This window comes from Thunnus maccoyii, chromosome 2 (genome assembly GCF_910596095.1).
Source record: "Thunnus maccoyii chromosome 2, fThuMac1.1, whole genome shotgun sequence".
NCBI classification, from domain to species: domain Eukaryota; kingdom Metazoa; phylum Chordata; class Actinopteri; order Scombriformes; family Scombridae; genus Thunnus; species Thunnus maccoyii.
The window spans coordinates 34996624-35023428 of record NC_056534.1 but is presented as its reverse complement, the minus strand read 5'-3'; the positions used below and the strand labels follow the sequence as shown (position 1 = coordinate 35023428).

General features: G+C 35.7%; 1 protein-coding gene across 1 annotated transcript in view; it reads left to right on the top strand.

Moving 5' to 3' along the window:
* LOC121911466 (C-type lectin domain family 4 member K-like) overlaps positions 1 to 25672 on the top strand; it is a 31541-nt gene extending 5869 nt beyond the window's left edge. The window contains exons 6-9 of the mRNA XM_042432978.1: positions 22698 to 22781; positions 24143 to 24285; positions 24472 to 24572; positions 24824 to 25672. Of these exons, the coding sequence (XP_042288912.1) occupies positions 22698 to 22781; positions 24143 to 24285; positions 24472 to 24572; positions 24824 to 24965 (470 nt within the window). The 3' untranslated portion in view covers positions 24966 to 25672. The remainder of the gene's footprint in view (positions 1 to 22697; positions 22782 to 24142; positions 24286 to 24471; positions 24573 to 24823) is intronic.
* The last annotated feature ends 1133 nt before the right edge of the window (positions 25673 to 26805 follow it).

The following is a 26805-nucleotide window of genomic DNA, read 5'->3' as shown; positions in this document are numbered from 1 at the left end:
ACTTGCTCAATGATAACATAGACCTCACCGCTTAGTTATGCATAACTGTACGCCTTAATAAATTTAAACAGGTGAGTTATAAAAAAAATTCACCCCCGTACAGTTGTCATGAAAGGGGAAGTTAGCTATAGAGACCAAAACCATTTTTGTACCAGGCTGTAAACATGTTTATTTCTGCTGTAAAGTTGGTCATTTGAACATGGGGGTCTACGGAGATTGACTCGCTTTTGGAGCCAGCCTCTAGTGGCCGCTTGAGGAACTGCAGTTTTTGGCACTTTCCCATTGGCTTCATTTTTCAGCCCTGGAGGTTGCCGCTTGAGTATAACACAATTTCCATATTGTTTTAAAGTACATCATCTCTGTACTTGTGGACATGCTTTGATGCTGTTGCATGACAGCTTCATATTACTCTTTCTGCTCTCAGATAAGAAGATACTGGACCTTGAGGCCAACTTTAAAACCCTCACTGAGGAGAGAGATGAGCTGAAGAACAAGCTGACTGACTTTGGTAAGTGTGAAAATTAAACCGCACCAAGCAATCACGAAAAGTTTTGCAGTCCATTTGTCACACTTGACAACATGAGCGGCAGAGAAGATTGATATGCAGCCATGTTATGTGCTGTTGTCTCAGCCGACTACTCGTGCTCTGGAAACAATGTCAGCATTATGTGTTGTGTGATGTAAAGGAAAAAAATCCGATTTGATTGATAAAAAAATCATTTGACTCAGATTTCATCATCATCTAGTGTGAAAGTGGTGTGAATCTTATTTTGAATGACTGACAACTATTTATATTATTTATATGGTAAAAATCCTAATATTGACTGTTAATGTTAAAAAAATAAACCAATGTCATTAGTAATGATGAACTGTTGTCGATTTATTGGGATATAGCTGATAAACAAGTGACAAAAATGTACATTTAGATTGATCGATTCTCTTTAAATCTGTTATTAACTGATCATGTAATCATTGTTTATTTAGGGTGTTACATATTTGTCAAAGTTAGATGTTAAAGGACAGGTTCACAGTTTTTCAAGTCTCTCCTAAAACAACAGCCAGGAACCTAAATGAACATTGAAGCAGGTTTTGCTCGCTGTAATCATTCCTCCTGTTCATACTGACTATTAGAAGATCCCCTCCAAACGTCTTTACAGTGTAAGTGATGGGGACAAAATCCACACTCCTCGTTTGAGCAAAGATGTATTCAGAAGTTTATCTGAAGATAATATGATGCTTCAGTCACCTGAGTTAGTCAAATGAAGCAGATATCTTCCACAGTTTCAGTCTTTTTTAATTAAAAGTTTCCCTCTTTGGGTCTCGATGGACAGTGTTTTCCTGTTCAGCTGCAGCGGAAGGATCATAACAAAAAGAGGGAATTTGGCACTAAAAAAACAGTAACAATTGACTTGATTTGATTAATTTGTGCAGCTGTGTGCAGTTTCTAAAAGTTCTGTCCTGTTTGGTATTGCAGAAAAAATGTGTTTGGCTGACATTCAGAGAGAGATACAAGTTTGTGGGCCTTTAGAATCACAAAGCAAAATAACTGTTAAGAAATTAAACCAATGTCAGAATTTTCAGCCTGTAAATCTGCTTATATATTAAATGGAAATTCAGTTTTAAAATGAAATGTCTCCTATGTTGTGGTCATGCTGTAATTCTGTTGCAACTGATGGTAATCTCTCTGTTGTAAATGGCCAACTTATTGCACAATTTGCATGAAAGTCTTTCATCTCTTTCAGACCATTCTTACAGTACCAGCTACAAACGCCTGACCGAAAAAAGAGACACGTCGAAGAGGAAGCTGAGTGACTGTGGTTAGTACAGTGATGAACTACACCAATAACAAGGACTTGTATCCAAAGTTGTATAAGTATAACATTTAGAAAATGCTTCATGTCAGATGAAAGCTGCCATTTAAATGTTGTCAGTGCCAGAAAGACTGGTATCATGATCCACTGATGTACATGGGTTCAGTTTGGGACCAAGAGTTTATAAATTCTTGAAATGTGTCACTGAGTTAGTTGTTCTTGCAACAGCCAACTGGCCATCAGTGATTCATTCATGGTTGAGCATCAATGGCATCCAATTATGAATTAAATAAAAATTATATTACAAGCTATGATGATCATGATCACTTGCTCTGACTGCTTCCTAAATGTTCCAGTTTACATATATTTTCATCAATGTGTGTAGATCACTTGATCAATGATAACATAGACCTCACCGCTTAGTTATGCATAACTGTACGCCTTAATAAATTTAAACAGGTGAGTTATAAAAAAATTCACCCCCGTACAGTTGTCATGAAAGGGGAAGTTAGCTATAGAGACCAAAACCATTTTTGTACCAGGCTGTAAACATGTTTATTTCTGCTGTAAAGTTGGTCATTTGAACATGGGGGTCTACGGAGATTGACTCGCTTTTGGAGCCAGCCTCTAGTGGCCACTTGAGGAACTGCAGTTTTTGGCACTTTCCCATTGGCTTCATTTTTCAGCCATGACAGCTTCATATTACTCTTTCTGCTCTCAGATAAGAAGATACTGGACCTTGAGGCCAGCTTTAAAACCCTCACTGAGGAGAGAGATGAGCTGAAGAACAAGCTGACTGACTTTGGTAAGTGTGAAAATTAAACTGCACCAAGCAATCACAAAAAGTTTTGCAGTCCATTTGTCACACTTGACAACATGAGCGGCAGAGAAGATTGATATGCAGCCATGTTATGTGCTGTTGTGTAAGCTGACTACTCGTGCTCTGGAAACAATGTCAGCATTATGTGTTGTGTGATGTAAAGGAAAAAAATCTGATTTGATTGATAAAAAAATCATTTGACTCAGATTTCATCATCATCTAGTGTGAAAGTGGTGTGAATCTTATTTTGAATGATTGACAACTATTTATATTATTTATATGGTAAAAATCCTAATATTGACTGTTAATGTTAAAAAAATAAACCAATGTCATTAGTAATGATGAACTGTTGTCAATTTATTGAGATATAGCTGATAAACAAGTGACAAAAATGTACATTTAGATTGATCAATTCTCTTTAAATCTGTTATTAACTGATCATGTAATCATTGTTTATTTAGGGTGTTACATATTTGTCAAAGTTAGATGTTAAAGGACAGGTTCACAGTTTTTCAAGTCTCTCTTAAAACAACAGCCGGGAACCTAAATGAACATTGAAGCAGGTTTTGCTCACTGTAATCATTCCTCCTGTTCATACTGACTATTAGAAGATCCCCTCCAAACGTCTTTACAGTGTAAGTGATGGGGACAAAATCCACAGTCCTCCTTTTAGCAAAGATGTATTTAAAAGTTTATCTGAAGATAATATGATGCTTCAGTCATCTGAGTTAGTCATAAAGAACTTCATGGAAGGAGGACTGTGGATTTTGTCTCCATCACTTACACTGAAAGTGCATTATGATGAGATCTCTTAATTGCCAATATGAAGAGGAGGAATGATTACAGCAAGAAAAACATGTTTCAATGTTCATTCTGACACCTGACTATTGTTTTAGGACAGACTTGAAAAGTTAAGAACTTATCTTTTCTTGTTATGACTCTGTGGATTTCTACTACTGTATAAAACATTTATAACACTTTGACTCCAAGCCTGTAATATATCATCTTTCTGTTCTTGCATAGATTTCTTTATTATCCCTGTTTACATATTTCTGAATAATATAATGCCGTTTTGATACCTCTTTGGAAATATATTTGTTAATGCTTGTTACTGGCGAATTAAGAATTTTTCCTTTTTTTTGCTCACAGTTCACTACTCCCAACAAGGATGGGTGTATTTCAGCGGTAGTTTCTATTATATTTCTTCGAACATGAAAACCTGGCATGAGAGTAGAACTGACTGTCTGCAAAGAGGGGTGGACCTAGTGGTTGTCAACAGCAGAGAAGAACAGGTCTGTGTGTGTGTGTGTGTGTGTGTGTGTGTGTGTGTGTGTGTACTAATGGATGAATCAGTGTTTATCACAGACACAGAAAGAGTGAAATATTGATTGAATGTAAGTTCATCAAGGTACACGATGACGGAAATTGGTTAAATATTTATTGATTATTGTATGTTTCTCTTTAAAAACAAGGAATTCATAAATCGATACCGGAAGAAGATGTGGATTGGACTGACTGACAGCGAGAGAGAGGGGACGTGGAAATGGGTGGATGGGACTCCACTGACAACAAGGTTCACACATTAATATTCATTCAAACTAAATCAATCTTTGTAGTAAAACTAAAGCCTCTTTCAAATCACAATAGCAGCTGAGTAGACTTTAGATTTTTATAAGCTGACTACATTATTAACAGTTTTTAGGGAAATATTTTTGATTTGTCATCGTTTTAAGTTTAACTTGGCCACATTCTGTGTGTTGCTGTTCATTAAATGTTTGATGGTTTGTGCTCTTTATTAAAACTTCATTTCCTTTGGGTTTGTTTTCAGCTTCTGGCACTCTGGGGAGCCTAACAGTTTTTTCGGACAAAATGAAGACTGTGTAGAAACAAGGTTCAACGATAAGGAAAACAGCTGGAATGATGCAGATTGTGGAGAGAGAAACTCATGGATCTGTGAAAAGAAAACGCTTCTCTAACTCAGCTTACACACCACCATGGCATTTACTACTATATATAACTACTGTATGTTTAAGACATGAAGATAAGATGCATTTACCACTTTCAGCTAAAGACAGCACTGAAACATGATCATTGCTAAGCAGCAGGCAAAGTGGCATGAGACACAAATATCTAACTTGGTTTAGAAAATGATAGACTGTAATGTATCCGTACTTTGATTAATTTCTAATACATGTTATCGCTAAATAAAAGTGTTTTGTTGTCATCATAAGAATGGGACAGACAGCGCAGAGTCTCACCAGGTTAAACTTCATTCTGTCACCTCCCACACTGCACTATATCTTAAAGGATAGGTCCACAATTTTTTAAATCTCTTTTTTTTTCAATTTTGATAAAGATAAGAAAGAAAATGTGTACATGTGAAACATATGTGCTTAGTCTCACATATATAAACTTTTGAAGAATTGAACCAGTTTATTATCAAACAAACTGGAAGGCCTGAAAGTATAATTAATATAATAATAATAATATAATTCTTGACCTTTTCTCTTTCCATAAATATAGTGAGATTATGCAATGAAGTTCCTCCAACAGGAGGAAGATAAAAAAGCATTGAACTAAAGAAATTTATCCTGAGAAGAAGTTCAATTTTATAATCGATTTTCTACCAGAAAAAGATATTGATACATTTCTCCATCTCACTCAATCTGACTCTATAGATTAAAAAAGAGAATTAAAAAAATAATTATTTCAGATGGGAAACCAACCACCAATTTTTCAAGCCTATCTTAAAACAGTAGTCAGGTGTGTGTGTGTGTGGCTACGTTGAAACAGTTTTAACTTGCCGTCATCGTTCCTCCTGTCTGTAACGGCCCCGAGGAGATCTCTTCCTAACGTGATTTCAATGTAAGAAAATAGGGGACAAAATCCACAAAATCCTGTGTAATCTGCAGCAAGTGAGTATCTTCCAAAGTTACAATCTTTTAGTACGACATTCTTTGTGTTACTGTCCCTAAACTGCAGATTAGCAAAGGATCAGTGGCTCATATTAACTTCAGCTGAATTTAAGAATGAATTTTTACAAAGTACGAAGATGTGTGGATTTTGTCTCCCATTGCTTACATTGGAAATATGTCAAGAAGGGATCTTTTCACAGTCAGTGTGGACAGGAGGAGACTTGTTTCCATTGTGGTCCCTGATGTAAAGACAGTATTGATGCAGGAGTCCAGGTGCCATAAAATCCAGGAACCACGATCATGGCTAAAAGTCTATTAGGTCCACCTAGAGCTGGAACTTATGCAGTAATACAGCAGCCCAGCAACAAATCCACCCTTCATGAAGGTTATAATGTTTAGTTTGTGTTGAAGCTGTTTTTGAGAGGTGTTGACTCAACGTCATGGTCATTTTGTAGGTTGTGTCCCTGTTGAATTGTGTTGCATTATTGTGAAAAGTGTTTGTAATATTTAGTCTACCATCGTTGATACAAATGTAGAGGACAATGTGACTTTAACTTCTTTACACTGGTTGTCGTTTTCTTTCAAAATCCATTTAAAAATAAAAATAAAATCTTGCTAATTATGTACAAGGTTGATTCAGTTTTTAACACTGTCGTCTTTCATTGTGGACTTTGTACATTCTCAGTGTGTCTGTGTGGGTTTCTTTGGGTCTCTGGTATCTTCCCACAGTCCAGACTCCAGGTTAAGCTCAAAGGGTGACTGAATTTTTGCTGGTGCTTGCTATCTCATAATCTACCTTCTATTGCTTTTATCTATTTTTAATCTGTTGATACAGATCCAGTTTTATTTCTTTGTGTCTAAACATTTTTGTGTTCACTCCTTTTATTATACTTATTATATAATATATATATAATATAATACTTATTATACTTATTATATGTAATTATCTATAATAAAATATAACCAGTGGATCTGGTATAATTGGACCTTGACAATGTGTAACATCGTTCCCATAGAGACAGCAGACAGAACAGATACCCGACCTTCAGAGTCTATTACAGAAGCTTTTGCCAACCCTAAAATATTCCACAAATTGAGTTTAATTATTTGATAGTGAAACAGAGACTGCTTCACTTTGATTTTTTATTTCAACAAAAAAAATGCTTAAAGGCGTTCTTAACCACTATAATTTAGTGTAAAACTGTAAATTATATAATTGTTCAGTACAAAAAATGGATATATGTTCCACTGTGAGAATATTATGAATAGGTCTATTTAAAAAGATGTTTTAATTTTCTTTTTCTGAAATATGTAAATTAATATTCATCAGTTGTCCAACCCTACAGTAAACAGAGATAAAAACATAACATTTCTCAAAAAGCACTCAGAGCACATGATCGTCATAGCTTGTAAGTGTGATAAATTTGTAATAGACACAAATTAAGATGACTCACAGAGAACAAGACGCAGGGAAATGTTGAGAGCAGCTTGTAGGATACACAGAAGTCCAAAGCTCACAGCAACCAGTCTGTACAGTTTTATTCCTGTGTGCAGAAACCGCCCACCGACCCACCAACACACACACACACACACACACACACACACACACACACACACACACACACACACACACACACACACACACACACACTCACATCAAACACAAAAGTAAACTTTCACACATTCTTACAAATATAATGGAAAATGTTGCAGACAGGTTATTTGTTCCCTTTTTATTTTTGTCTTCTTCAAAGCACAAATCTACCTTCTCACCAATCAAAATGTACAAATTTTGATTTGATACATACACTCGACCAAAAAGTGGTACTGGTTCCTTAAAGAGTTACTAAAACTTAGTGATTTGAACAGCAAGTCTAAATGTCGCTGAGGATAAGTCATCCAGGCTAGTCTATTGTAAATCTTGTGTACATACTGTAGTGTACTAATAAAAGTGAGCCACATTTGTTGACTTCAACAAGTGGTTTAATGGTCACCTAAAACTAAAACCAATAAAACAAGAAGGTATTACAGGATATATGTGACAAAACATGACAAATGGTCGGCACAACTTTTGAATAAAGTTATATGACCAAAAAGCTTGCAATTTAGTGTACCAGATTAATATTGACATTGTAGTCCATCTTGCTTTAATGTTTAAAACTGATCTTGAAAATTATTGAACTGTAATTATGTGAACTGATTTCTTAGCAGTCACTGCAGCAGACACTTTACTGTCTTCATCAGAGCGACTCTTCAATGCAACACTCCTGACTGAATCATCATGGAGGTTTTCATATATCACCGTCATCTCAGATTCCTCTTCATGGAAAACTGTTGCCATATTTTTCCTGTTGATGAAGGTGTTAGTAATGTTGTCTTATTTAATGGTGCTGATCTGTGGTCTGATTCCTCTTTTATGTTTTGTCCTTACAAAACAACAATCTTCTTGTTCCTCCTCTTTTTTCAGTAAGTTTTTTCTTTCTCAACTCAACAATGTTGTGATACTAGACACATTGACTGCTGCTCCAGCTGTAACCAGTGCAGATCCTTGTGTACCTGCAAGATAGATGAGCCTCACGCTCGAGCGAGACAAACATTCCTCAGCTTCATCATTCCTGTTTCCACACACGCTACATGATCATTTGAGTTTGTCTCATGATTTGATCACAAAAAACACACTTGTAGCAATGCAAGTCAATTCAACACCAAACAACGGCCTCTAAAATTAGTTTTGAATAATTTTCCTCCACTGGTGAGGTCTTTTTAAGCCTTTATATACCATTGTAAGTACATGTTTCATCAGTTTTGGGTGGTAAACTTTAGTAAAAATTGATTACAAGTTTCAAAGTGTCTTGATTTATTAAAAAAGATTTCCATATACTTGCTCTCACTGTATGACTACATTCACAAAAACATAATCATTAATTTCCATCATGAAAAAGGCGTATCAATTTACTTTACTATTAACACAACAGTATTCCAACTGGCATTGGCATCTTTAGGCTTTTTGCTCTGAACCTTGTTTGAAGTGTAAATCATTTACTGAACACTGATCTGTAACTAAGCAAAACAATAACAGTATATATTGACGGTAGATGCAGCCACATAAAAGGACATTCTTTTTGGTGGATTTCAAACAATGAAACAGTTTTAAATCAGAAACTACCTCTTTTTTATCCCCTAATATGACTTCTCACTCCAGCAACAAGGGTGGCTGCTCTAAAAAAGTATGTACTACTTTCCTGACATTGTATGACCTTCAGTATACTGTATATATCAGCCATTAATTGGCCTTTTCTTAAAATCTATTTGAATGCAAATACAGTATTACAGTGTAATGTCAACTTGTGAAGTGGTGCATCACAATTTACCAGCAGAGCACAAATGGTTGGATGTGGGTGTGGTATGTGTTGTGCTTGTGGTCTCAGATGTTGTATTTATATGTTCACACTTCAGCGATCTGTTGATCTGGTATCTGTCTCTAAAAATGAGTTTCAAGAGCTTACTCTTTATTAAATTATAATGCTTGGTTTCAAACCTTGTCTCAAACCTAATATGGCAGAGTCATTGTGTGCCATAAAAATGATGGTGTGTTATTTTTAGTTGATAGCTGCATGTAAAAATGGTAATACTGAAAAATTTCACAGGGTGTGTATGAAGCAAACAATGTAAAGGACTCAAATGCAGATTATAATGTATTTATGCTGTATAGATATTGCAAGACTTCTCAAAACTTGTTTTTTGTCTCTGGGTGAATATAGTCAAAAGCTTTGCTTCCCTTTTTTGGAATGAGTTTAATTACTTGTTATGTGTGAGAGGCTCTTTTCACTTTAAGACATATTATGTCTTGGCTTTTATCAGATCAGTGAAATTTTGAAATGTGCAAATCATGAACTTATTTACATCACAACATTTAGTTTAATCTGTGAAGTCTGTTAGAGTTCAAACTGCTGTTGCAGGTGGCTTCAAATAACACAATATTTATTTTCCAACTCACCACTTGTAATATCTATTTTTCTGTGGATGATCCCATCTTTATCAACTCTGTTGTACTATATTGTAATTCATTATCTGTTTATACACCTGCCTCCACTTGGTGTGTCCACATTAGGAGTTACAGTTGTTGACAAATACATTAATAAAGACTTTTTTATATATCTGCTATCAACTACATTATATTGTATTATAAACCATTTATTAAATGTTTGTATTCTGCTTATAAATGCTAACTAGGGGGTTTTAAAGTAAAATGTTACTGACTTGGATCTATGATGATTTATGATTTCATAAATATTAGTCCATAACTGATAACCCACTTCTTTTCTTCATCTCTATGTTACAGTTTTTCTCCATAGTTTTGATGCAGTAAAACACTGCATACTCCACATAATAACACAAACACCAAAACTGTGTTTCTTTTTGCAAAACAGCAAATGTATTCTCTGAAAGGTTTTGGTTTCTCAAAAATACAGTCAGCAAGTCAGTTTGTCATCACACAATGCACAATGCATCAAATCACAAGTTCACACCTGCAGTTATTTCCAATGGAGAAAAACATAATTAAAATCAACAAAATATTGCAGGCAGTCTGTTTACTCTCCATATCCTGTTGTTATTTCCATCAGGTCCACATCACATCACCTGTAACATTCTCTCTGACCAAACACCTTAGATTAAAAAAAGCTTTGTGTAACATATCCAATTACAGACCATAACTTGACCTAGACATGAGATTACATGTTTGTAAATGTTTCAACACAGAAAAAAATCTCATTGAAAGAGAGAGGGAGACCATTGTTGGGCTTGGAGTCTCATAACACAATGTCTCATACACTGATATGATATCTGCAAATGTACTACATGCAATGCCGGTTTTGGCCAGTAGAGGTCAATACAGAATCGTGATAGTGGCACGTAACCAGGAAGTAGGGAATAGTGGGGATTGAAATGTAGTAATGTTTATTGTTTGGAAGATGAACAACACAAAGGAAAGTGATTATTTACATTTAAGGCTGTGCTTTGGTGCCACCTGCTGGACATTTAAATAGGTGAATGAGGTTATTTTACTTACTGTGTCTGATTAGACCTCTTCTCAGGACAGTGTGGATGTTCATAGACTGTGCCTAACGAACCTTTTTCACAGAAGACACTTTGACATGCCACAGTAGGACAAGCACATTTATAACTAATGAAATGAATAATGGCTGAATTGCATTTAGTTGCTTCAGTTTCAGGGTGCTGCTATTTTCCCTGTTGGCTCACAGTTACTCAAGTGTTACTGGGACATTTGAATATAACAGAGCCATTGTTAGTTGTATTAGTAACACCTGTGCTTTTCCTGACGTGACAAACCAAAATGTCTGCTGTGAAAAAGGTCTGTTGACATCTCCCTTCAAGAAATATATGTAATTGCAATTTTTCTGACCTATACTGTGATTTCAATAGCAACAATTTTCTAAAAATTAAATTACAATTAAACAACATATAGTTTTATCACAAACTTATTTTGTTTCTACATTGCAGTAATATAATCAGATAAAACACTTAATAATACAAAATGATACGTTTCAAATGGTGCACACTTTCAAATAGCATATAAAAATCAATATAAAAATGATCAATTGTTCAGCCTTGTCTTGTTCTCTTGTTTTGGTTACATGTGACGACTTGTGATACCTTTATCATGGACATTTTAAGAGAACTATGATTTTGATAGTTTACCATATACAGTGTACATTTGATCACAAGCAAATCTGTAATATATAAAAGGATGTAGAGCAAGTCTCCAATTGTTTTTATTTTTTTAGTTATCAACACATGGTCCAATTAGCTTATCGTTTCCGAAGCTTTGAAACACATCACGTTGCTTTCCTCAGCAGTTGGAGTAGTTCAGTTGTCATGGAGATAGTTGTTATCATAAGACCCAAGTATGGAATAATAATATTTGTTTGTATATAGGTGGGAAAAGGTAACCCCTACTGTTCAAGGATGGCATCTGTCATTGGATGTGAACGTCCCCCTTTTTTCTACAGTCATCGATGAACTTCATGGCTGTATTTGGCACATAAACAGCAAATGAAAAAACATTGTTAAACACCATCACCTATGTGATACTTTCAGCAACATTTGAGTAAAGTACTTACACAGGAAGACCAGAGCTATGAGTGCAGCCAGGAGGAGAAGACACAGCAGACCCAGAAACACTGCAACACCTCTGCAGGAAACCTTTTTTGCACCTGGATCTATAATATAATATTTGTCATTAGTTTGTGTTTCAATATCAAATCAAATAAATTTAGGTCAACATTTGTTTTATCTTGTGTCACAAATACAGCAGATTATAGACAGTCCACAGTCTTTATTCCAAATATTTTTACACTATAACTTATTATGCTTAATATTTAATTCATTTTAAATATTTGTACTTTATTTCCTTAATTATAATGATGATTTCCTTAATTATTAATTACCAATTACTCTGTTGCTTCTGTTGACTTTGTATGTGTGTCACATTTTGTACATCTCTTCCTGACGTCTCCCTTTTTTCAGCCCATTGCCATAATATAAAGTGAGTTTTTCTAAGGATAGAGGTTGTTTTATGTTTTACAGATTCTAAAACCCTCTAAGACATTTATTTCAGGCTTTATAAATAACATTGACTTGAACTTCACTTGATATACTGTAGGAAAAACTGAAAGAGATACAGTGAATAAAGAAAAACATTATTTTAAGTTAGTCTGATTTTTATGTAGACACAAAGCTGAGAAGAGAAGTCACAAGGTTTTCTGGTGCCCTCAGCTCCTTTGACTGAGTGCTTGGATAGTTACCACAAGTAGTTTGTGATTTCAATAATGCAACATGATGTTCAAAGAAGCAAAGGTCATATCATTAAAAGTCTATTGAAAGGCAACCATCCCAAAGTGTGATTTTTGTATAATTCAACATCAATCTACATTCAAGCACACATTTACATAGCCTTGTATGTTATTGGCACTGTGGGTTTCTTCACTTCTTTAGCTAAAACCATTAATAGCCAGTTGAAACAGGGTTGTACCAGCAAAATGCAGCTGAATCAGGTGCTTCTCAGTTCAAGGACAGCAGACTGCAGACAGCAGAAGAGAGTCTATTACTGGACTTCCAGAGAACACAAGGGAGTGGAGCACATTTAATTGTGCAAACACACTAATGTTTTGACACTACTGTTCTCATTCTGACTCTGACAAAGACACAGTAGTGTCGAAATGTTGTCCCTTTTGCTCTCTCGAAGTCCAGTAATAAACAGTCTCTTCCTCTTTGTCTCTTGCTCTATGACCCTTTCTCCACATAACTGTTTCTCAGACAAGTCATTTTAGTCTTTGTTTTTCCTTGAGACAAGTTGTTTTTGAAAATATTGTCTATTCTGTTTGTGTAAAGAATGTCGCGTACACGTGTGTATTTGTTTGCTGTAATAATTACCTGAAAGTGCCGTTTCAGATCTTTCTGGCTCCAGAGTGTGGATCAACACATTTTCATAAATAATTTCTGAATTTCTTATCTCCCTTTTACGCTTGCTGCACATCTCTGCATTGACATAGACATCCATCAGTGGATCCATGATGTTCAATTGTACTGACAGTTCAGTTTTGTTCTATGGTGCCTAAAGCTATCAAAGTCTACAGAGTAACTCTGCTCATGGTAAAACCTTCTAAAAGAGAATATGCATACTACTTACAGGTGTGATTCTCTACATAACAGGAAATTGAGAGCTGGTGGCATGAAGTATTTAGGTGACCGACTTCACCTATTTGGCCCACATGTTGCAGCTGCATGAAGGTGTCATTTTTGGTTAAAGCTATGTTGCACGTAAACCATCACAGCTCAGAATGAGAACAAATTTGTGTAATATACAAAAAAATGGTACATAAATGGTAAAGTATTATGGTGCTATGTGTCTTCCTATGCAGATAGAGGTTTGTTATGTTTATCTATAGAGATACAGTATATAAATAGATGTGGTCAGAAGCTGTACTCACAAGTGCAGTCTGCTGCCATTTTGATGATGCTAGACAATAAAAAAGCAAATGCTGCTTCGTGTAGGCCTGGGCAACTTTTAACTTCAGGCAGTTAACCTTCTGTTTTTCTACACAGCTAGACAGGTAAGCTGTTACACACAGACTGCAACTTAATACATGCAATAATTTGTAGTAGCTCCAGCAGAGCTACTTTTTTATTTTAAGTAAAAGCCTCAACCCTATTTCCTCCATTTTTTCATGTCAAAGCAGTTATCGTGGGGGATTTCTGATGTTTCTGATGTTCTGCTCTGTATTTCATGTAGACATACCTTTAGCCATTTGCATCTTCCCATGATAGGTTATTTATATGCAGTAATTTCTCAAAAAGCCCTTAAATGTGGAAGAAATATTGCATCAGTTAAGGAAAATCTCCACAACCTGGTTAGATTTTTATAATTATTTCACCTCTCCTCCACAGACATTTTGGCAAGCAACCATCTCAGTGATATTAAAAAGACAAAGGTTTCATTATTAAATGTGGACAGAAGAATTTAGGCAAATTACTAATTAATTTACTTAAATTAGCTGAAGGAAAGTTCTTCAGTGTTACTTTACCTAATCAGGTGGGGTTGATTTAAAAAAAACAAAAAAAACAACAACATACCTTTTGGTGGGTGTCATTTTACTGTAATATAATACACCTGAACATTTGGAGGTAGTCATTTAACTTGATGCTGAAAAGGTATTCGACTAAATGGAGTGGGACTGCTTGTTAAATGGACTGGAAAGGTTCAGATTTAGAAGATCATTCACTTGAATAAGGAATGCATCTCCCACAGAGACTTGGCTATCCCCACATGCAATTAATATTTACCATTGTGATCAAGCCATTGGCAAAAACATTCAAAAGGAACAAGAGAAATAAAACACTGCAGACAAAATATGGTTAGGGTTATTGTTGTGCAAACTTGATTGTCGAGTTGACGAATTATATTGAGAGACGGCTGCACTGCAGACCCTGATACCACACAGGCTTTACTAACCTGATACATTACATCTAACAATCTGTATTAACATGCTTCTTCATCTTTTTTCACTTGGTTGTTTATAGGTTTATCTGTATTTGTTTATTGTTAATATTCATATAAAAATTATTGAGAGTTGGGAGACAGCATGAGGTTTCACTGCATGCTGATGATGCTGTGGAGATTTGTTTGTTTCATCTGTTTGACTATAACATCATTTGATAAGTAGGACAAACAAGCATAGTTATTTTTATTTCATTTTATTTTATTTCTCAAGCACAGAAAAACAACAACAGATAATGACAGTAAGGGCATGACATTGAAGTCGGCTTACAAAAAAAAAGAAAAAACAAATCAAAACAAAAAGACATGAGGGAAATGCAAAAAAATAGACAAAATAATAACATAAAACAACTTTGTATATACAAATCTAACTAAATGGATACAAAGAAATGGTTAAGGTTGTAGGCAATGAGGCCTCATGGTGACAAGTGTATCTAAGTCTTAACTGGTGGTGATTCTTACACCACACATTAGGTGCAGAAGAGGAAGAACAGTTTAGAGATTTTAAGGAGAAGTAGGCAGCAGTATTTTTTTTCTAATTTAACCTTCATTTAACATGGAAGCCTCTTAAGATACATTTTTTTACAATGCAGACCTGGCCGTAATGCTTTCTGTTAAACAGGACAAGAACTACAAGCTAGCAGCTGGACAGCTGGTGAGAGCTGCTGTTCTGGATGAAAAACCGTAGTAAGAACAAGTCAGAGTGGCTAAATAAAGACTAAGCCTCCATCAAAACTCTCAGCTCTATGGTTTTGTAAATTACAGATGGAAGTAGTTTTCACAATTTACATCCAGCCCAATAATTATCACTTTTCAGTAAGATAACCATACAAGCATGGCAGTGTATTCAGGCAAGCATTACAGCTGTGTTCATAAAATAAGAAATTAGCGTCTGCTGCAGTGAAGTTGTTACATCATCCTCCTCCGAGGGACTTTCCAGCTTGCGTTACAGAGACACCATCTTTTCACAGATCCAGAAGTTTTGATCTTTACATGGTATATCATTCCAGCTGTTTTCCTTGTCATGGAGCCTTATTTCCACACAGTCTTAAGTTTTGCCTTCATATCCGTTGGGTTCCCCAGGGCTCCAGTAGCTGAAACCCAAAAACAAATAATCTTAACAACAACAACAACAACAACAACAACAACAACAACAAAAACAAAACAATTCAAACATTTGGTAGACAGCAACATGCTAAAACATGGTCAGGTTTAAACTGCAAAATTCAAAAGTCTCATGTGATTCATTACAGATTAATTTATTAAAAAGTTTTTTAAAAAGTTTTAAGGCCTTTAGTTCAGGGTTGATTTAATTTGTATGAAAGAGTAATGTGTGAACCTTTTGGTCGGCTGAGTCCCATCCACCCATTTCCATATAATCTCTCTCTTAGTCAGTCCGATCCATGTGAGCTTGTGGAATTTTCTTGTGAAATCCTTGTTAACAGAGAAAAACAGTAATCAATAGAAATGGAAATGATTTCCATTCATCTTCCACCTCAGCGAACTCACCTCCAGTACATTTTCCACTCTTTCTGTCATTACATCTCTCAGCCACAAACCACAAATTCATACACTCAAAAGGACACACACACACACACACACACACACACACACACACACACACACACACACACACACACACACACACACACACACACACACAGACATTTTTTCTGTCTTTCAAAGTCATTACACAGATTATCACACACTGTACCCTGACTCTGGTGGAGATCAAACAATCAGTGATTCCACATTAGCACAGGTGTTTTATAGGTAAACCATAAGGTGTGGCCGAGCAAGCCTGTGTGTCTTAAAGAAGTATCCACATACCCTGACAGCAGGGGGATCATTCTCCATATGTATGGAATATGTAACGGAGTGGACAGATAGCCACTATACAATAGAGAAACTCTATGATATCAAGTAGAGGAAAGAGCCTACTGAATCATTGATAGATTAATACCATGGATACACTATGCAAATTCTGTTTTAGTCATTGATGCCAGTTGCAAAAACCTGACTGAAGAGAGAGACACATTGAAGACAAATCTGAATAACTTTGGAAAGTATGATGATAAAACTACATCAATGATCAGAGCATTGTAATTTTGTGCTTCTGCCTATGGCAGTTGGATCATAGGGTCAAAGTGTGGAGAAGACATGGAGAACGCTATGCTGATTGCTGCACCAATAGAGTAACATCTTTTGGTGGAGACAGTGTGATGGTGTGGGGCAGCATCTCTCTCACTGGAAAAACGAGGCTTGTCATCACTGGAGGCAATCTCAATGCAGAGAGATATCGAGATGAGATTTGGCAACCAGTGGCAATCCCATATCTTCACAGTCTGGGACCAAATTCTATCCTCCAAGATGACAACGCCTGCCCCCACCAAGCGGGGTTTATCAGAGACTACCTCCAGATTTTGGGAGCGGAGAGGATGGAATGGCCTGCCAGCAGTCCTGACCTCAACCCCATTGAACACATGTGGGATCAACTTGGGCGTGCTGTCCATGAGTGACCAACACAACCATGTTGGCTGACTTGCGACAAATGCTGGTTGAAGAATGGGATGCCATCCCGCAGCAGTGTGTGACCATTCTGGTGACCAGCATGAGGAGGAGGTGCCAGGCTGTTGTGGCTGTGTATGGTTCTTCCACACGCTACTGAGGCTCCTGTCTGTTAAATGAATAAATTGTTAAATTGCCAATATGTCTTATTTCTTCAAACTTCAATCATCCAATCCACCACACAAGAGTCAATGGCAGAATAAGTTAAGAGAAGATTTGGCAAATTTTTCATGGGCATAACCCACATACTCAGCTCTGCTGCTCATCCCACAAATGCATGTTCCTTACAAATGTGGCACCATTTAAAAGGGAAATAACCAGGCTTTCCAATGGTATAAAATGTATTGCCAAGAAGCATTGTTACAACAAAGAAATAATCTACCAAACACAAATTTCCTTACTTTTTGTGCTAAATTTATATTTTATGAGTGTGCAGATGAAAACATAGAATTGTAATTTTTTGCTTGCTTTCTCAGTTTCACACAGTTTCTTTCCACTTTAGTAACATTAAGAAAGAACAGAATTAGAATCAAACTTTCCAATTTTAAGTTTACGCTTTTTTTTTTTTGGCTATTATATTGAAATGAACTCTATTCACAATTTTTAGCCTATGAGCATTCATGAGATCCAGCATTTATACAGATTACTCATACATACACCTTGCCTCTTTGGTTTGTAGCTGTATAAGAGCATACGAATAGTTTGCAAATATTAAACAAACTACTCATGGTAGCTATGTAACGCTATATAACTTCTGAAGTGAATTGTCTCTTTGGTTGCGAACATAATCTGATTCTGTTGCAAATAATGGTAACCTCTTCACTCAGAATGACAGTTTTACAGCACAATGCCCTGACTGAAGAGAGAGACGCATTGAAGAGACAGCTTAAAAGTTTAGGTGAGTACAGTATGAGAATAAAACTAGTCATAATAGTAATCAAGAATCCACAATGTAAGTGAAATAGTGGGCAAATTAAGACAGAACAGCAAAGTCATGCTTGCATTCAGTCATACTTACACTTAAAAAGCGTTACAATCATGTGAAAACGTTAATCATGTTATCACCACATGCTTTGTTGCTGGCATTCAGTGACTCTGACAGACAGACCTTTTGACTAATTTTTAGTTAGATCTTTCGGTTATAGCATAAGTCACACACTACTTGCACATGAATTTGTTAATTCGTGTTGATAGTGAGATATTCAGGTTCTTTCTGTTTTTCACTATTCTCAACAAGGATGGGTGTATTCCAACCATAGTGCCTGTTACATTTTTTCAATCAAGAAAACCTGGAAAGAGAGAACAGATGACTGTCTGCTCAAAGGTGCAGACCTGATGATTATCAACAGCAAAGAAGAACAACTGTGTTTTTGCATTTGTGTGTGTGTGTGTGTGTGTGTGTGTGTGTGTGTGTGTGTGTGTGTGTGAAATCTTGTCAAATCATCTCCTTGGAAAATGAGGACATCTGTATCCTTAAAAGAAGATGCAGGAAAACACAGCAGAGTTTCTGTAAAGTCCATGTCCACCACTCATAAAAGACTTACTTGCCATATAGAGTAAAAAAAAATAAAAGTGGAAATAGATCAATATTTGTTAATCCCTGCCAGTTTTTATCTACCACCACTGACCTGTCATATTAATTCACCAACTATCATCTGCTGACGACGGTGACTCATTTTAAACTCTCATCCAGAAACTTGACTTGATCTCCACTAAAGAGTTCTAAAAGGTGATAACCGACATGTACGACTTTCTATGACAGCAACACTTACAAGAAACCCTTGTGTGGCTTCCCCTCAGCATGAGTGTATTTATACACCATGAATACATAGTGTTACATGGTTTGCTCTGACTGCCAGAGCAGCAGTCAAAGTCCGTTATATGGAGAAGTTTATGTTGAGGAAGAATGGCAAATAAGGAAGACCAAAACTTATATTACAGTATGTATTATATTATGTATTTTATCATCTTGTATCTATGTCTTGCTGCAAAACCAATTGCCCTGTGGGAACAAATAAAGGTGGAAGTTGAGACCAAAACTGTGTGGCTGCAGAAGCAGAGAAAAAAAATGGAAAAGAGGAAGCAGTTAACATCGAAACATCGTCATACATATTTGTCTAACCCAAGTAGATAAAATTTGGTGCTGAGCAGCAACGTTGAAGACGGTGAAATGATGGCTGCTGCAGAGCCTGGTGAGACAGAAATCTTATAACTAAACAAACATCTTTATTCTCAGTTTTAACCTTATTGGCAAATATTGTAATCATATTGTAAACATTCATCTTTTCTATTTACAATATCAAAATGTAAGCATGAAATGCAAAGTCTGATAGCTGAGTGTTTGTGAGAGTTAATTTTATAGTGCATAAAATAATGTATAGATCTGTTTTAATAAGGTGCAATTTATTCAGTAACTGTGTTGACCTTATATATATATATATTTTTTTTTTTTTTCTACCTTCTTGTTTCACTTGTAGTATGTAGTATACAATCTGTTTGAGTCAATTATTTGATGGTCCCTCACTTTATACACAATGACATAAAGGGGCCTGCCTATCTCCTCAGAAACTTTCAGAGCTGTAGTTCAAATCACTAAATTATGACAAATTTTCACAAATTTAATCTTTGAATTGTTGCTATAGTACTACTATTACTACTACTACTACAACTACTACTACTAGTATGACTACTACTACTACTTCATATCAAAGTATTTGCACCAAAGATGAGGAAGATGAAAAAGAAGATTCAGGCTATCACCGGCAATAATTTGTTATTGTATTTCTAAACCTATTTGAACATTTCTTCATAATTTTACAAACACTTGATCAAATGTTTGAAGGCATAAAGTTTCCATCATTACCACCTGTTCATTTTAATTAATCTCAATAAATACTAATCTCAATTCTTAGTTAGAGGCACATTCATTTGAATTCATAAATCCCAAATTATTTTTTATACTTTTTTTTGTACAAATGCCACATACTGTAGTGCAATGCGTGACTCCCACTAAAGAACGCGCTTGTGTGTCATCAAAACGGCGTTCAGAGGAGAACTTCTCCGAGGCGAACATACACAGGCAGTTGTCAAGGACACTGATGTGTGGGGGGCACATGAAGACGGAGAAAAAGCTCCCATCAGCCTTTTTCACTGAGGACAGTTTTACATGTGGCAGTAGAAAAAGCACAGGTGTAAATAATGAAATTAACAATGGCTGAATTACATTTAGCTGCTTCAGTTTCAGGGTCCTGATATTGTGCCTGCTGGCTCACTGTCACACTGTCATGACTTACTGAGGCATCGTTAATATTATTAGTAACACCTGTGGTTTTCCTGCTATGACAAGTCAAAATGTCTGTTGTGAAAGTTATATATTACATATTGCTTACAATGTATTTCATTAAAGATTGGAAGCACCTCTCAAATAGAGTTTAGTCAACCACAGATGTGAATATGATTTATATCAGTCATGTTATTTCAAGTAATAGTTTTATATGTTGGAAATACGCTCCACCACCCAAAGTCAAAGCACAGGACTGTAACCTGCTATCACTCTGAAGTTGGTTGGTAAGACAAACTTTTATTATAGACTATGGTGTGTAATGTGAGTAGAAAAAACAATTTAAAAAATAGTACATAAATGTCATCCTTGAAGTAATCTGTCCTGTTGACAGTCATCATTTTTCCCATTCAAGGAAAATTTTAATAATTCTAAACAAAATAATTAATTAAGTAAATTAAATAATTAATAATAATATTAATAATAATTAATTAAATTTAATTAAAAAAAATATTTATTAGCCAAAACACTCGGGTTTCTGCTTCACAATTGTTTGCCATTGTCATGTTTAAAAGAACTCTATCGTTAGGCTGAGAGACGTAATAATTACTCTGAGTCTGTGTGATTTCTGCACCCAGGGAGAAAACTGTACAGAGTGGTTGTTGTGAGCTTTGGACTCCTGTGTATCTTACAAGCTGCTCTCAACATTTCCCTGCGTCTTGCTCTCTGTGAGTCCTTTTGAATTGTGTTTGTACGTCAACCCTGTGTCTCCCCTGCATTGAAATTCACCATCTGATTATTATATATAAGACTGTAAAGTGTTAAGTGTCTACTGTTACATATTTCTGTCCAAACATAACAGTTTCGAATAATTCTATCCTGTTTGGTATTGCAGAAAAAAATGTGTTTGGCTGACATTCAGAGAGAGATACAAGTATGTGGGCCTTTATAATCACAAAGCAAAATAATATTAAAACTACTGTTACAACAAAGCTGTAAGATCAAGTAAGAAGGGTTTGGATCACATTTTGGGCCGTTAAGACATTAAACCAAAGTCAGAATTTTCAGCCTGTAAATCTGCTTATATATTAAATGGAAATTCAGTTTTAAAATGAAGTGTCTCCTATGTTGTGGTCATGCTGTAATTCTGTTGCAACTGATGGTAATCTCTCTGTTGTAAATGGCCAACTTATTGCACAATTTGCATGAAAGTCTTTCTTCTCTTTCAGACCATTCTTACAGTACCAGCTACAAACGCCTGACTGCAGAAAGAGACACGTTGAAGACGAACTTGAGTGACTGTGGTTAGTACAGTGATGAACTACACCAATAACAAGGACTTGTATCCGAAGTTGTATAAGTGTAATATTTAGAAAATGCTTCATGTCAGATGAAAGCTGCCATTTAAATGTTGTCAGTGCCAGAAAGACTGGTATCATGATCCAGTGATGTACATGGGTTCAGTTTGGGACCAAGAGTTTATAAGTTCCTGAAATGTGTCACTGAGTTAGTTGCTCTTGCAACAGCCAACTGGCCATCAGTGATTCATTCATGGTTGAGCATCAATGGCATCCAATTATTGAATTAAATAAAAATTATATTATATTACAAGCTATGATGATCACGATCACTTGCTCTGACTGCTTCCTAAATGTTCCAGTCTACACATATTTTCATCAGTGTGTAGATCACTTGATCAATGACAACATAGACCTCACCTCAGTTTGTGTTCTCAGGCTACGTTGCAGTCTCTGATATTATCTTCTGTTTGGCAGCACATAAGAGTTTGTGGTTGACTGACTTTTAAAGACAGAGGTACATGTATGGGAAAGTTTATAATCAGAAACAATCAGAAAGTTTAATAGCAGTAACACAACTGATGGCTGTTTAATTAATGCAAAGCTTGTGTGATACTATACCACTGAGAAAGAAGAGGATGGAACATTAAAGCTTTAAGTTCATGCTATTAATTTTGGCCATCAAAGTAAAAATTAAACCCCAGTCAAAATGTTCTGCTTAAGGTCTTGCAGATATAAAGTCGCATATATCACCTTGGCTTTGTATGAGGGAATGGTTTATGTACAGTATAACAATATTAAACTTTACCTTTCATTAATAGTTAAAACACAATTTCCATATTGTTTTAAAGTACATCATCTCTGTACTTGTGGACGTGCTTTGATGCTGTTGCATGACAGCTTCATATTACTCTTTCTGCTCTCAGATAACAAGATACTGGACCTTGAGGCCAGCTTTAAAACCCTCACTGAGGAGAGAGATGAGCTGAAGAAGAATCTGCCTGACTTTGGTAAGTGTGAAAATTAAACTGCACCAAGCAATCACAAAAGGTTTTGCAGTCCATTTGTCACACTTGACAACATGAGCAGCAGAGAAGATTTATATGCAGCCATGTTATGTGCTGTTGTCTCAGCCGACTACTCGTGCTCTGGAAACAATGTCAGCATTATGTGTTGTGTGATGTAAAGGAAAAAAATCTGATTTGATTGATAAAAAAATCATTTGACTCAGATTTCATCATCATCTAGTGTGAAAGTGGTGTGAATCTTATTGTGAATGATTGACAACTACTAATATTATTTATATGGAAAAAATCCTAATATTGACTGTTAATGTTAAAAAAATAAACCAATGTCATAAGTGATGATGGACTGATGTCGATTTATTGGGATATAGCTGATAAACAAGTGGCAATAATGTACATTTGAACTGATTGATTCTCTTCAAATCTGTTATTAACTGATCATGTAATCATTGTTTATTTAGGGTGTTACATATTTGTGAAAGTTAGATGTTAAAGGACAGGTTCACAGTTTTTCAAGTCTCTCTTAAAACAACAGCCAGGAACCCAAATGAACATTGAAGCAGGTTTTGCTGGCTGTAATCATTCCTCCTGTTCATACTGACTATTAGAAGATCCCCTCCAAACGTGTTTACAGTGTAAGTGATGGGGACAAAATCCACAGTCCTCATTTGAGCAAAGATGTATTTAAAAGTTTATCTGCAGATAATATGATGCTTCAGTCACCTGAGTTAGTCAAATGAAGCAGATATCTTCCACAGTTTCAGTCTTTTTTAATTAAAAGTTTCCCTCTTTGGGTCTCGATGGACAGTGTTTTCCTGTTCAGCTGAAGCGGAAGGATCGTAACAAAATAAGGAATTTGGCACTAAAAAAACGGTAACTTTGAAAGATTTTGACTTGATTTGACTAATTTGTGCAGCTGCAGCCTCATATCATACATTTTTAAATAAAGATCTTCATGGAAGGAGGACTGTGGATGTTGTCCCCATCACTTACATTGAAAGTGCATTATGAAGAGATCTCTTAATTGCCCATATGAAGAGGAGGAGAAAAACATGCTTCAATGTTCATTCTGACACCTGACTATTGTTTTAGGACAGACTTGAAAAGTTAAGAACTTATCTTTTCTTGTTATGACTCGTTGTAGATTTCTACTACTGTATAAAACATTTATAACACTTTGACTCCAAGCCTGTAATATATCATCTTTCTGTTCATGCATAGATTTCTTTATTATCCCTGTTTGCATATTTCTGAATAATATGATGCAATTTTGATACCTCAGTGGAAATGTATTTGTTAATTCTCGTTACTGGCGTATTAAGAATTTGTCCTTTTTTTGCTCACAGTTCACTACTCCCAACAAGGATGGGTGTATATCAACGGTAGTTTCTATTATATTTCTTCGAACAAGAAAACCTGGAATGAGAGTAGAACTGACTGTCTGCAAAGAGGGATGGACCTAGTGGTTGTCAACAGCGAAGAAGAACAGGTCTGTGTGTCTGTGTGTGTGTGTGTGTGTGTGTGTGTGTTTGTGTGTGTGTGTGTGTGTACTAATGGATGAATCAGTGACACAGAAAGAGTGAAATATTGATTGAATGCAAGTTCATCAAGGTACAGGATGACGGAAATTGGTTTAATATTTATTGATTATTGTATGTTTCTCTTTAAAAACAAGGAATTCATAAATCGATACCAAGAGACGATGTGGATTGGACTGACTGACAGCGAGAGAGAAGGGACGTGGAAATGGGTGGATGGGACTCCACTGACAACAAGGTTCACACATTAATATTCATTCAAACTAAATCAATCTTTGTAGTGAAACCAAAGCCTCTTTCAAATCACAATAGCAGCTGAGTAGACTTTAGATTTTTATAAGCTGACTACATTGTCAACAGTTTTTAGGGAAATATTTTTGATTTGTCATCGTTTTAAGTTTAACTTGGCCACATTCTGTGTGTTGCTGTTCATTAAATGATGGTTTGTGTTCTTTATTAAAACCTCATTTCCTTTGGGTTTGTTTTCAGCTTCTGGCACTCTGGGGAGCCTAACAATCATAATGACAATGAAGACTGTGTAGAAACAAAGTTCAGAGACAAAAAAAGCTGGAATGATGCAGATTGTGGAATTAGAAACTCATGGATCTGTGAAAAGAAAATGTTTCTGTAACTCAGCTTACACACCACCATGGCATCTACTACTATATATAAGTACTGTATGTTTAAGACATGAAGATAAGATTCATTTACCACTTTCAGCTAAAGACAGCACTGAAACATAATCATTGCTAAGCTGCAGGCAAAGTGGCATCAGACACAAATATCTAACTTGGTTTAGAAAATGATAGACTGTAATGTATCCATACTTTGATTAATTTCTAATACACGTTATCGCTAAATAAAAGTGTTTTGTTGTCATCATAAGAATGGGACAGACAGCGCAGAGTGTCACCAGGTTAAACTTCATTCTGTCACCTCCCACACTGCACTCTGATTCCTCTTTTATGTTTTGTCCTTACAAAACAACAATCTTCTTGTTCCTCCTCTTTTTTCAGTAAGTTTTTTCTTTCTCAACTCAACAATGTTGTGATACTAGACACATTGACTGCTGCTCCAGCTGTAACCAGTGCAGATCCTTGTGTACCTGCAAGATAGATGAGCCTCACGCTCGAGCGAGACAAACATTCCTCAGCTTCATCATTCCTGTTTCGACACACGCTACATGATCATTTGAGTTTGTCTCATGATTTGATCACAAAAAACACACTTGTAGCAATGCAAGTCAATTCAACACCAAACAACGGCCTCTAAAATTAGTTTTGAATAATTTTCCTCCACTGGTGAGGTCTTTTTAAGCCTTTATATACCATTGTAAGTACATGTTTCATCAGTTTTGGGTGGTAAACTTTAGTAAAAATTGATTACAAGTTTCAAAGTGTCTTGATTTATTAAAAAAGATTTCCATATACTTGCTCTCACTGTATGACTACATTCACAAAAACATAATCATTAATTTCCATCATGAAAAAGGCGTATCAATTTACTTTACTATTAACACAACAGTATTCCAACTGGCATTGGCATCTTTAGGCTTTTTGCTCTGAACCTTGTTTGAAGTGTAAATCATTTACTGAACACTGATCTGTAACTAAGCAAAACAATAACAGTATATATTGACGGTAGATGCAGCCACATAAAAGGACATTCTTTTTGGTGGATTTCAAACAATGAAACAGTTTTAAATCAGAAACTACCTCTTTTTTATCCCCTAATATGACTTCTCACTCCAGCAACAAGGGTGGCTGCTCTAAAAAAGTATGTACTACTTTCCTGACATTGTATGACCTTCAGTATACTGTATATATCAGCCATTAATTGGCCTTTTCTTAAAATCTATTTGAATGCAAATACAGTATTACAGTGTAATGTCAACTTGTGAAGTGGTGCATCACAATTTACCAGCAGAGCACAAATGGTTGGATGTGGGTGTGGTATGTGTTGTGCTTGTGGTCTCAGATGTTGTATTTATATGTTCACACTTCAGCGATCTGTTGATCTGGTATCTGTCTCTAAAAATGAGTTTCAAGAGCTTACTCTTTATTAAATTATAATGCTTGGTTTCAAACCTTGTCTCAAACCTAATATGGCAGAGTCATTGCGTGCCATAAAAATGATGGTGTGTTATTTTTAGTTGATAGCTGCATGTAAAAATGGTAATACTGAAAAATTTCACAGGGTGTGTATGAAGCAAACAATGTAAAGGACTCAAATGCAGATTATAATGTATTTATGCTGTATAGATATTGCAAGACTTCTCAAAACTTGTTTTTTGTCTCTGGGTGAATATAGTCAAAAGCTTTGCTTCCCTTTTTTGGAATGAGTTTAATCACTTGTTATGTGTGAGAGGCTCTTTTCACTTTAAGACATATTATATCTTGGCTTTTATCAGATCAGTGACATTTTGAAATGTGCAAATCATGAACTTATTTACATCACAACATTTAGTTTAA